This window comes from Asparagus officinalis, chromosome 4 (assembly GCF_001876935.1).
Source record: "Asparagus officinalis chromosome 4, Aspof.V1, whole genome shotgun sequence".
NCBI lineage: Eukaryota > Viridiplantae > Streptophyta > Magnoliopsida > Asparagales > Asparagaceae > Asparagus > Asparagus officinalis.
The window spans coordinates 44,859,432-44,872,060 of NC_033797.1; the positions used below are offsets into that span (position 1 = coordinate 44,859,432).

The following is a 12,629-nucleotide window of genomic DNA, read 5'->3' on the forward strand; positions in this document are numbered from 1 at the left end:
CAATTAGTTGCTAACCAGAAGATTTTCTCCACAAAATTAAATATCTACTGAATATTTGCATCATTACTCCACAAAATTAGTTGCTAACCAGAAGATTTTCTCCACAAAATTAAATATCCACTAAACCAAGTACTGTATCCAGAGAACTAACCCGGTTTATCTGGTTTCAAACATGTTTGTCAGGATTCAAAGCTCTTTTCCTGTAAAAATATGGAGCTGAAGTTTAGTATCAGATCAGTTGTACTGATTGCACTTACTTGGTAGAACACCATGTCTCTATGAGTATCCACAATTCACTAGAACGGAATAAATAATCACGTTTTCTTTTGAAATTATCTCTGTTAAACCCCACTCCTTTTATTCAACCAGGATCCAAATTATTGTTCTTTTAGGTTTATAATTCTACTCCTGCTTCCCAATTTCTTCGTCATTACCACCCCCCCCCCCGTCCACGGCCACGACACCACTCTCCCCATCTCCCTCGACGAGATGCTCGTTCACTGCCGTGTCGTTGCCCGCAGCGCTACCCGCCCTCTGCTCGTTGGGGATCTCTAGCGCTCGGCGAGGTGGCCGGCGATGGAGGAGGAGGAGGGGGCCAGGCGGCCGCCATGGTCGTCCACGGCCACGACACCACTCTCCCCATCTCCCTCGACGAGATGCTCGTTCACTGCCGTGCCGTTGCCCGCAGCGCTACCCGCCCTCTGCTCGTTGGGGATCTCTAGCGCTCGGCGAGGTGGCCGGCGATGGAGGAGGCGGAGCGCGCCAGGAGGGGGGTGGGCTCCAGGGAGAAGGTGGAGAAGGCGGTGATGATTTGGTGGGGTTGTAGGGGTCCTCGTCTCCGTCGCCGGAGCGTTGCGCTTGCCGTAGCCTGTGAAGGGGACGAGAGGGAGGAGCCAGAGGTTGAAGAAGAGGGAGAGGATTTCGATTTGGGGGGGGATTTCAATTTTGGAGGGTTTCTTAATGTTATTTTGGGCGGAACTTTTGGGTTGGGAGGGGGAATTTCGATTTTGGAGGGAGGGAACTGGTGTTTATTTCTTTTAATACGAGCCAAAGTATTTTAGACGGAAATTTCCGTCTAGGAGTTATTCTAGACGGAAATTTCCGTCTAGAATGCTTAGTTATATTAAAAAAAAAATTAAAAATATAAAAACCGTCTAGAATATTATCCTAGACGGAAATTTCCGTCTAGAATGTTTTATTCTAGACGGAATATTCTAGACGGAAATTTTCCGTCTAATTTAATACAAACTAGACGGAAAATTTTCCGTCTAGAATATTCCGTCTAGAATAAACGATTTTCTACTAGTGTGAAGACGAGCTTAAGTGAAGAAAGCCAGAGCCAGGGCCGGGACTTGAAGTTGAACGGGCTGGTTGATTTCTTGTATAATGATCTCCAACACTTCTTCGACGACCGAGGGATTGACCCCTCGATCTATGATGACCGGGTCAAGTTCCGCGATCCCATCACCAAGTTTGATAGCATTGGCGGCTACCTTTTCAACCTTCGGCTATTGAAGTTTTTTTTCGACCCGAAATTTATGCTTCACAGTGTCAGTCAGGTGATTTTTTTTCCGCTACCGTACTTACTTAGTTGTCTCTTTTTGTTCTTTAATTTATTAGTTTCCGTAAGCTTTGTTAGTTTCTGTGTGAGAGATCCAGAAACAATCCCCCCGGCCCCATCCCCAAAAGCATGTATTCTCCCCGGTACAAATTAAACGCAAAAAAAGAAAATCAAATGCAACCTATATAATAAGTTATACAGGGTGTTGAGAAAAGAAACATCTTGCATGTTATTCTGATCATTGAGGAGGAATATCCTTTACGTTACGAATATTGTTCGTAGGACATGCATAGAAGGTGGTATGAAATTAAAAGAAACCTCTATAACAAGGGGCCGGGGAAAGTTTGTAGTGATGGGATGGATCAGATGGCGCAGCGTTCGACGGGCAATGGATGTGGGCAAACACTGCGGCGAGCGACGAGATCAACAGCATAGGGTAGGAATCCATTGACGTTAATGGAGAAAACTCGCGCGGTGGAGATGATGAGCGTATTGTAAGAAACCAGTGGCAATGTTGATGGAGAAAACTCAACAAGGACTATATCAATGGCGTGTGAGAGAAATCTATGGGCATCGATATATGGAGAAAAAAACTCAGCAACGACAAGATAGGTGGTGAAGGATAGCAATTCAGAAACATCAATGCACGAAAATCTAAACGGTTAATGTCGCCACTGTGGAGAAGCTGAGCTCATCACCAAAGCCTACGCGCGCAGGAGTTGCACTGAAATAGTTCTGTGTATGGGTGCAAGGGACTTTTAAGAAGTCACCGACATCAAAGGGGTTCAATGTCACAATAGAGAAGGCGTGAGGGGGAGGACATTTTCCAGAGGATGCCGATAAGGATGCGTGAACCTCGTACTGGCGTCCGCGACAGGGACAGATAGTATAAGGCCGACTCACAGGCGGAAATTAATTTATCCGTGGGGGATAATCCATCGCGACCAAACTGTTTATTTTCTATTAGTGGCTAGTAGACTGTATCGATCTAGTATATAAAGAGTGGGTCAGGTAAAAGATTTTAGGAGAATTTTTTTTGGAATAGGGCGGTTTTGACAAATATTTAGCAAAAACGTCTGTTTTGCTAAATGTTTAGCAAAAACGTCTGTTTTGCTAAATGTTTAGCAAAACTGACCTTTTTTTGTCATGCTCGCCAAGACTGGCCAAAAAGAGGTCGGTTTTGCTAAAAATGGGTTTCGAAACACGCTGGACTACTAGTCTCATGTGTTTAATGGCCGCTAATCGGCCCCCTAAATGAGAATCAGATAACCCACGGGGCTAATAGTCATGTGGGTTTTCTGTTGCTTACCAGAATATCCACGGGACTACTAGTCCCACGGATTTTCTTTGCACAGTAGAAAATCCACTGGACTACTAGTCCCGTGGATTTTGCAGAAACCCAAAAACCTACACAAAACATACACAGATTCATACCGACATATGTCCTGCATATATACAATATTTTATATGTGCAAAAAATATAAATCAACCTCATATATATTGCTAAACAATATAATTCTTATATAAGTTAAAAATAAGAAATAAACATAAATTAAAACACACTTAATCAATTTACAACATCATAGCACAATAGATAAATCTACCTCCTATACATTTCCATACGCCAAAATATTTCAAACAAATCCAAATGGATCAAGTATATTTATTTACAAATAGAGTTTAAGTAGAAAATCCAATAAACTATCACATACAACCTAAAACTCCTTCCCTCTCCCGTTGTCATCCTCTTTGCACCCGCTTAGATCATCGGCATCCTCCTTCAACTTGAGCTTGTACGTGCTCGCTCTCTGATTGCGTGTGGGGCTGTGACGGCCCAGCTTCATTGTCGTGCGAGCAAGATTCACCTTGTCTTCATCGGCATGCATATAAGACATCCTCCTCATGCACCATCTGCTCATGACCATCATGCCGATCCTCATGAGTTTGATGAAGAGCTATATAAACTCTCTGCATTATCTGCTGCAATACTGATACATGTACAAAATCTCCTCTTGTAGTAGCTATGCCCTCATTTGCAGTGCCCTTTATATCATCCATAGCGTCTATCTGCAACTATGTAAAAAGGTATATATAAGCGACCAAAAGCTAACAAGGGATTAAAAACTAAAAATGGATGGAAAGTTATTTGAAATTTTGTAATTTACTTACCTATTCTCTATCATCTACACCCCTTGGTACGTATCTTGCTTGTTGGAAACGTATCTCGAGTTTGTCGACTAGATGTGTGGTTTGAGTGATTATCCATCTTCTCGTAATCCCTAAATAACAGTTTATATAATTTGTTTCCTCCATCAGAGGATAAAGCTGCTCGACGATACTGAAATGCCGATCATTCCATCTAGCGATGTATTGACGATGCGCATTTGCCCAATCTATTTGTTGCCCACCATTGGATGTCTTTCTCTCTATTTTTTCTACTTCTTGTGGAGTGCAATGTGCCAAACTAAGCTGCCTAAGAATGTGATCCGGCACATGCATCTCCATACTTTCAAAGCCAATGAGAGGAACTCTTGCTCTCCATATACGGTGCCCCTCCATGCAAATCAGTGGTAGACGAGGTAGGTGAGTCCTGTATGGCTGTCACTCAAACTGCAAAATATTTCACATATTAGTAACTCTATGAAATAGATCGATAGCTTAAATTTTCTTAAATTAAAATTCAGTACCTAATATATTTTCATTCAGTTGAGTTCTCCTTTGTAAAAATCTAACTGTCTTGCCAGGGTCCTATCATACCATTTTTAGATATTCCATCTACGTTAACGATAAAAGGTTAGCATATAATACCATAAATAAAATTCAAAATCAAGTTTGCTTTAATTAGATTTGAAATTATTTACTTGCAGCCTAGTGGAATCTGTCCATCTAAAACTCGTGTCTCACATAATCTTGGTTTCAAAACCAATCTCTCCCACGCCCAAACTTATAATAATGTCAAACAACCATTGATCTCTTTATTTTGCCTAAAAGTAACTTTCGACATTTCCCTATACAGGTATGCTAAAACAGCACACCCCATGATAATGTACAACATGTGTCAAAGTTTCGGAGAACTGGTAACCACCTATCATATTAAAAATGCATTTAGTTCTATTAAATTAATTATTATGAAATCAAATAGTGAAAAAACTCTTTTATCATTAACATAAACTAGCAAAGATGACCAAAAAAGTGCATTATATGAATAACAAGGTCTATTCAATTAATATTTCCATATGTCGTAAAAGGATATTTTAGATGAATAATTTCTGGAAATAGTTAAATGTTGGGAATAATTGCATTACCTCAAATACATTTTATCTTTACTTTAATCAGAGAATGGAAACGTCCTAAGCATGTGCAAAATATATACAGGAGTGTGTTGCTGGATTGTGATTTGGGATGCATCTTTTGGCAATGGGTGTGAGAAATTTTTTTTAAGACGGTCTCGGTAACGAGACCGTTGGCTCCCACTGTGGTCGCCAGCTTGTTTGCGTCAAAAGTTGACTTTGTCATGGAATTCATTATATCTTCGGTCGATTACAACAAATTCAAAAGAGATAGTCTTTTTATAAGACTTCTTTTACACAACAAAAGGAAAATTATAACTTTTTAGAAACCAACGCAGGATCGTTGTTTGGATCGCTGCTTGCGTGGGATCTTTGCCTGTGCCGGGAGCGCTTTGACTCGTGGACCACCAAATCACAGATTCTGATTGAATCGTGAAGGGTTTAATGATTCTTCCTTTGTTTATCGAAGTGAGAATTTGAAATGATATCTTATCAAGGTAAGATAGTCGTTCTTCTTAAGATCAAGTCAAAGCTCGAATCTCAAGGGATGGCCAGAAGCTCAGGAACTCTGCTCTCTCTGCTCCAAATTGTTCAAAACGATCAGCCCCCTTTTGTAACCATTGTCCCACTACCTAAATACCATCCTTTTATGATGTTAGTGGGTCTCCTTTCAGTTTGTAATCATCTCCCCACGTTTATGGTTGATCTCAAGTAGTTATGAAGCCAAAAAACCGTCAAAAAACATGTTGTAACCAACTCTATGACCGAGACAGTGAAGTCTGTCTCGCACTTCCGAGACAGTTTGTACTATCTCGGGTATTTTGGCTCTAACTCCCTCGTATGATATCGGAATGAGATGATCCAAGATGCGTTGGAAAGCTGACGAAGAGATCTACAACTTTTGTCTTTTGACCTTCCTCAGATTTGGTGCGAGACAGTCATGACTGTCTCTCATTCCGAGACAGTGAAGTCTGTCTCGCACTTCCGAGATAGTTTGTATTGTCTCAGGTATTTTAGCTCTAACTCCCTCGTACGATCTCGGAATGAGATGATCCAAGATGAGTTGGAAAGCTGACGAAGAGATCTACAACCTTTGTCTTTTGACATTCTTCAGATTTGGTGCGAGACAGTCATGACTGTCTCGCATTCCGAGACAGTGAAGACTGTCTCGCACTTCCGAGACAGTTTATGTTGTCTCGGGTATTTTGGCTCTAACTCCCTCGTCCGATCTCGGAATGAGATGATCCAAGATGCGTTGAAAATATGATAAAAAGATCTACAACTTTTGTCTTTTGACCTTCTTCAGATTTGGTGCGAGACAGTCATGACTGTCTCGCATTCCGAGACAGTGAAGTTTGTCTCGCATTTCCGAGACAGTTTGTGTTGTCTCGGGTATTTTGGCTCTAACTCCCTCGTCCGATCTCGGAATGAGATGATCTAAGATACGTTGGAAAGCTGATGAAGAGATATACAACTTTCCATAAGAAAAACACTCATAGAGTAGATGAGACATACATGGTACTTCGCCATTTTGTGGATAAAGCACAACTCCTGGTTGAGTTGTTCCTTTATCGTTTAGCATGTTTCACAGACTCGTACGCTTCGCCGACTTATTTCGTGTGCTTTTTAGCTTCTCTATAATATCCGATGATCTCATTTGACTCAGATAATTCTCTTTGACTCGGATAGTAACATTCATCGTCTTTTTTTATCTCGAGCTATATGCGAGAACCTATAGGCAATTTTTTATGCCTACAACTGCTACGTCTTTGAGAGTAATAGTTGACTCGCCGACACGTAGATGAAAAGTGTTAGTCTCTGGCCTCCATCTACCCATCAATGCATTGAGTAGTTCCCAAGCGAGTTTTATTCATCGTAGCCTTGAGCATGTGAAAAAATCATCTTGGGCTACTGAGGCAACCATACACTCATCCTCAAGTGGCCAATGCGTATGTTCGAGGCTATGATCAACCATAACTAGCTCTGGTCCTCTCTGCACAACAATGATAAAAAATATTAGCATATAGCAATGAAAAATAATATGGGAGTATAAAAGAAAAAAAATTATGACTTATAAAACTTATTCATGCATGTATGCCTCAAGAATCGTTACCTTTGTAAATGACATAATCTTCAAATGGTGCCGTGACTGATCTTAGAAGACGTCATCACTAACCAGCCTGGGAAGCAAAGAGTATATACTTGCACATATAATTAGTACGATATTAGTATTACATGCACATATAATTAGTAAGCATAGAGGTCGTGTCGCTTGTCTTTTGTACTGAGGTGGTAATAGACATTGTCCATTATAAGCTGGCCAATAACGACTATCATCAAGAGGATGAAAACCCTCCTTATAAGCCTTTCGATAATGATTCTTTGAATACCAAGTTGAGTAATACCGATCATAAGGCAATCTAGCACCATCATCCTGATTAGAACTAGCCGCTACAACATGTTCACATGGTAATTTTTATAACTGTGGTATATTACAATTACAACTGCACTCCCAGTCATAGAGATAAACAGTGTAAGTACCTTCACAATATTTAATCTCACATTTATTATCACTGAATAGACTAATTCTACTTGATTTTACGACCACAATCCTTTTCTACAGAATACTCTCATTTTTTGGAGTGTAACCCGTCGTCCACCTTGCACAATCACCACATCTCTTATTAAAGTATACATTTAATCTATAAAACATCATTGCAACCAAGGCTTGAATTGGTATAGCTCGAGCACCCTTGAGTATGCCATTGAAACTTTCAGAGCAATTAGTTGTCATCATACAATAGCACACTCCACCATCTTTACATAATGTAGGCTGTCTAAAAATCATGATAGATAGTTGATCCCCCATCAAACACCGATGATGGAAGTTACAATCTGACGACTTCCAGAAGGCTACAATTTAAGGACTTTCACGTAGAAGGCTACAATCTGACGACCTTCACGACAACAGATGAAAGCTCTAATTCAACAGCATTCACAATCAACATCGGGAGTTACAATCTGACGACTCTCATATTTTTAAGGAGCCAAGACGACGATTATAAGAGGACGACCTGTGCGTTTTCAGCCTTTAAACAGGCTCAACTCTGCGTTTTCAGTCTAAAACGCAGAGTTCATCTCAAAAACAGCACGACCTGTGAGTTTTCAGCCTTTAAACAGGCCCAACTCTGCGTTTTCAGCCTAAAACGCAGAGTTCATCTCTAAAACAGCACGACCTGTGCGTTTTCAGCCTTTAAACAGGCCCAACTGTGCGTTTTCAGGCCTAACTCTGCGTTTCAGGTCCAGAAACGCACAGTTCGGGCCCAGAACGCTGTTTTCAGCATTTTGACTCGTTCAAAGCACTAACAGAACGGTTTCAAAATCGTTTTCCCCACGATTTGGGGAGCTGTTTAAGAGGGGGCGGTTACACCCCACTCAACCCATTGAGGAGCAAATTAAGGGGGCAGTTACCACCCGTAACCCCCTATAAATATCAAAAACTCAACTGAGTTCAGATCCTTCTTTTTGGGGGGCAGCAAAGAAGAGATCTTCGGCTAGCTTCTGATCGGATTTTATCTCATCAACAGAGGGAGATTTGGTCAAGGGCTTTTGGGATCTAAGACTTAGCAGCAAAGGGGGAATTTCTTGGAGATCGGATCATTCTCCAACAGAGATCATCTTCAAGATTGGCAACAGGAGCATTCCCTTAGCTTATAACCGATTTTCGGTTCAAATCAACTCTTTTTTAAGAAGTCAAACTCGTTCAGAGTTATCAACTCGATCAGAGTTCAAAACTTGCTCTGCAAGTTCTTCTAAAACTCGTTCAGAGTTATCAACTCGATCAGAGTTCAAAACTTACTCTGCAAGTTCTTCTAAAACTCGTTCAGAGTTATCAACTCGCTAAGAGTTATTTTCAAACTTGCCACGCAAGTTCTACACAGCGTCGAATCGTGAGGAGAAGACTATGTTCCAGTGAATCAAGACGGTTGGATCGTCAACGGAGAGCAAGTTCGACACAATCAATAGAAGGAGACACTCCATCGCTACCAAGAAGAACCCAGTTTTAAACAAAGGGGAGAATCAAATTCATTCTCCTCTCTTTTGTAATCGGAATCCGAATTGTAATCGATTTTGAGAGAAATACAAGTCAATTTTTCTTTCTTTGTCTTTTTACTGCAAATTTCCAACAAACAAAAAATAGCGACTCCGCTGGGGACTAGCTTCTCTGACGAAGAAGTGGTGGCGCAATTCGACGTTCATCTCACTGGAACGACCGTTGAAACTCTGATCATCGAGTTTGATCAAGCCAAGTACGAGGAGGCCCTCTCCTCCGGATCCCTTAGCCCCAAGGTTATGCGCAAGATCCACAAAGTTTCCGAGGAGACTAAAGCTCCAGATGTAGCCAACTCATCTAAAGACTATCTCCCATGGGGGTTGCACTGTTCATACAGTCCCCTCCCTAAAGGAGAAGACTCGACTTCGGCACGACTCCAAAGCCGATCCTCCAATCAACGCGAACTCCGCGTTTATGAGCCTCAACATGAGCTCTGCAAAAGCCCAGCTAAACGCAACTCTCAGGAGTGCGTTTCAGAACTCAAACGCAACTCTCAGGAGTGCGTTCTATCATTTAAACGCAGACATCAAACCTGCGTTGATCTGGCTGAACGCAACTCTCAAGAGTGCGTCCCAGAACCAAAACGCAACTCTCAGGAGTGCGTTTCACAAACTGAACGCAACTCTTAGGAGTGCGTTTCAGAATCCGAACGCAGATCGCAGGACTGCGTTTCACTAGCAAAACGCAGACTTTGGTCTTGCGTTAATCAAGCTAAACATGACCCTCGTGTTCCTTCTTTGGAACATGATGTGATTCGTCGTGTTCAAAATGATCAACATGGATTTAAAATTCATGTTTTCCAAGAACCAGTCTCATCCTTTAACGGACAGGGGGTTCCATCTTTACCCTCACACTCCGTGAGAGGTTCATCCCAAGTCTCTGACTTGCGGGAATTGCTGTCGATGTTCAATCGACCGACGAATGTAGTTTTGCTCAATAATCGACGACATCCTCACAGGAAAAAGACTTTAGAGGATGAATACCTTGGAGTCACTTCTAACATGGTTGGTAGAGGGAGATCATCAACCCTTAGTTCTGACGAATCAGAGACAGATCGTTCTCCAAGCGTCAGAGAAATCACTAACGAGTTTGAAGGAGTCTACCAACGCACTCGGACGCGAACAGGAGCCATTCCCCCTGTCAACTATCAGAGTTTATCCAGAGGAACTAATTCCGATGGTGAACACTCAGCCATTGCGGAGTCCCAATCATCAAGCTCTTTCGTTGGGCATGAGAGCTTCGCCCACATGGCAGAACATTCTGAAGACCTTTCAAAGAGACTTGATGAACAGGAGGCCATGCTCAAATCTCAGCAGGAGGCCATCAATGAACTCATGACCATGTTGACTCAAATCGTCGCAGACAATGCCAAATCTCAGGAGACAGATTCGCCGCTTAGGCAAGAATCTTCCAGGAGAGGAAAAGCATCTTCATCCCGACCTCACACAAGCAAAGGGAAGAGAAAAGTGGTTGATGATGCGGCTTCTAACCAAGAAGCCCACAGCCTGGAGTCTTCTTCTGATGAAGGAAGAGAGACTGAGAACGAGCAGAATCTTCAGTTTGTCAAAATGGAAGAATTGGAAGCCCGCCTCAAAGCCATTGTTAACAGAAGCGAGCTCCAAGATGAGGGAGTTATTAGGCCCTATCCTACCGAATGGGATGCAGCCCCTTATCCTCCAAAGTTCGAGGTCCCGACGCTACAAATTTTTGACGGCACGGGATCACCAAACCAACATATTTATCATTTCAAGTCACAGACTGGAAATATGATATCAAACGACGCCATACTGGTTCGATTGTTCATTGGCACCCTCAAGGGAATTGCCTTTGAATGGTTCAGGAAACTGTCTGCGGGCTGTATCCAAAAGTGGGCGGATCTAGAGAGACTCTTCCTGTCAAGATTTTTTGAAGAGGATGCAGAAGTCTCCATCCATACCCTTCTCGCTACTAAGCAGAAGAAGAGGGAATCAGTCAAAGCCTTCGTCAAAAGGTTTCGAAATATGGCTCTGCGTTGTCCGACAGGTATGACACAATCTACCCTAGTACAAACCTGTCGACACAACTTGCAAACCGACCTCCTAGCTCGAATAGGAGTTGCAGAATGCCGTTCCTGGAGATAACTAATCTCTCAAGGCGAGCAGGCTCAAAAAATCATTGCCAGGATCAAAGCTGAAGAACAAAGTAGGCATGATCAGCCCGAGCAATCAGACCAAGCCCAATCTTCTCCTGAGCAACTGGACCAGGCTCACTCTTCCCAGCCACTGAAGCGTCAATCCTCTTCAGTAGGATGGCGGGTCCAACAACTATCACGTTAACAGTTACCTCTGATAGTCAAACTCATCAGATAATGGCCTACCTGGTGATGTAACTCTATTCCGACTTCATGGATAGTGCCTCACTAGGTGATGTGCCTTGTCTACCTCTGTTTATTCCCCTGCTAAGTCTTAATCAAGACTGGGGGTTGATTACTTGGAATCCACTGGATTAAGAGTAACGAATCTTTCACATCGTCGAGTTAACATTACACTTCTGACGATCATAATCCCCACAGAGTATGCATTCAGTTTGCATCCCTCCCAATTTGTCACGTTAACAATACACCTCTGACAAAACCTACTTATCAATCCTCGTCAATAGGATGATAAGTCCCCAAGGTTGCTCCAATCGCAACACAAATTCTTGTCACGTTAACAATACACCTCTGACAACCCACTTATCAATTCTCGTCAATAGGATGATAAGTCCCCAAAGTTGCTCTAATCGCAACACAAATTCTTGTCACGTTAACAATACACCTCTGACAAAACCCACTTATCAATCATCATCAATAGGATGATAAGTCCCCAAAGTTGCTCCAATCGCAACACAAATCCTGTCACGTTAACACTACACCTCTGACAAGATCAACTTATCGACTCTCATCAATAGAGCGATAAGTCCTCAAAATTGCCCGATCGCAAATTCTTCTTGTCACGTTAATATCACACCTCTGACAAAATTCACTAATCGACTCTCTTCAATGGAGCGATAGGTCCACAATCCACAAACCCGTCAAGTTAACACCACACCTCTGACGACCAAATCAACTTATCGACTCTCTTCAATAGAGCGATAGGTCCATAAAATACTGTTAGGTTAACATAACACCTCTAACAGTCACCCCCCCTAATGAACTTGTTAATCCTTTTTTTTTAACAAGAATAGCAAGTTTTCATTATAAAATCCCCAGCGGATTAAAGATTTTCTAGAATTATCCTAGTGATAATAAAGAAAATTTTTGAATTTCACTTTAAGTGAAAAATCATGCCAAGTTAATACTACATCTCTGGCACTTCCAACTTTCTTTCAGTGTTTCAAGTAACATGGGAAGAAACAGCACCAAAAATCCATGCCTTCACGCAGGGGGGACTTTATCTCGATCCCTAATTAGAGATAAGTCTACGCCTAACACGCGTTGCCGGTTAATCTTTCGCCTAAAAAAGACACCAGGATTCATGCCTGGGGGAACCTATCTCGACCCCTAAACAGAGATAAGCCTGCATCTAACACATGCCGCCGGGTGGTTCGTTCCCGCGAAAATGACCAAGTCTACGTATTCAACATCGTAGCACCAAAATCCATACCTTTCACGTATGGGGGACTCTATCTCGACTCCTAATTAGAG

The 12,629-nt window shown here is 42.1% G+C and overlaps 1 protein-coding gene across 1 annotated transcript in view; it reads left to right on the forward strand.

The window, feature by feature from the left end:
• LOC109838606 overlaps positions 744 to 12,629 on the forward strand; it is a 74,367-nt gene continuing 62,481 nt past the window's right edge. Inside the window, exons 1-2 of the mRNA XM_020407038.1 lie at positions 744 to 1,024; positions 1,307 to 1,559. Coding sequence (XP_020262627.1) covers positions 744 to 1,024; positions 1,307 to 1,559 — 534 coding nt within the window. The remainder of the gene's footprint in view (positions 1,025 to 1,306; positions 1,560 to 12,629) is intronic.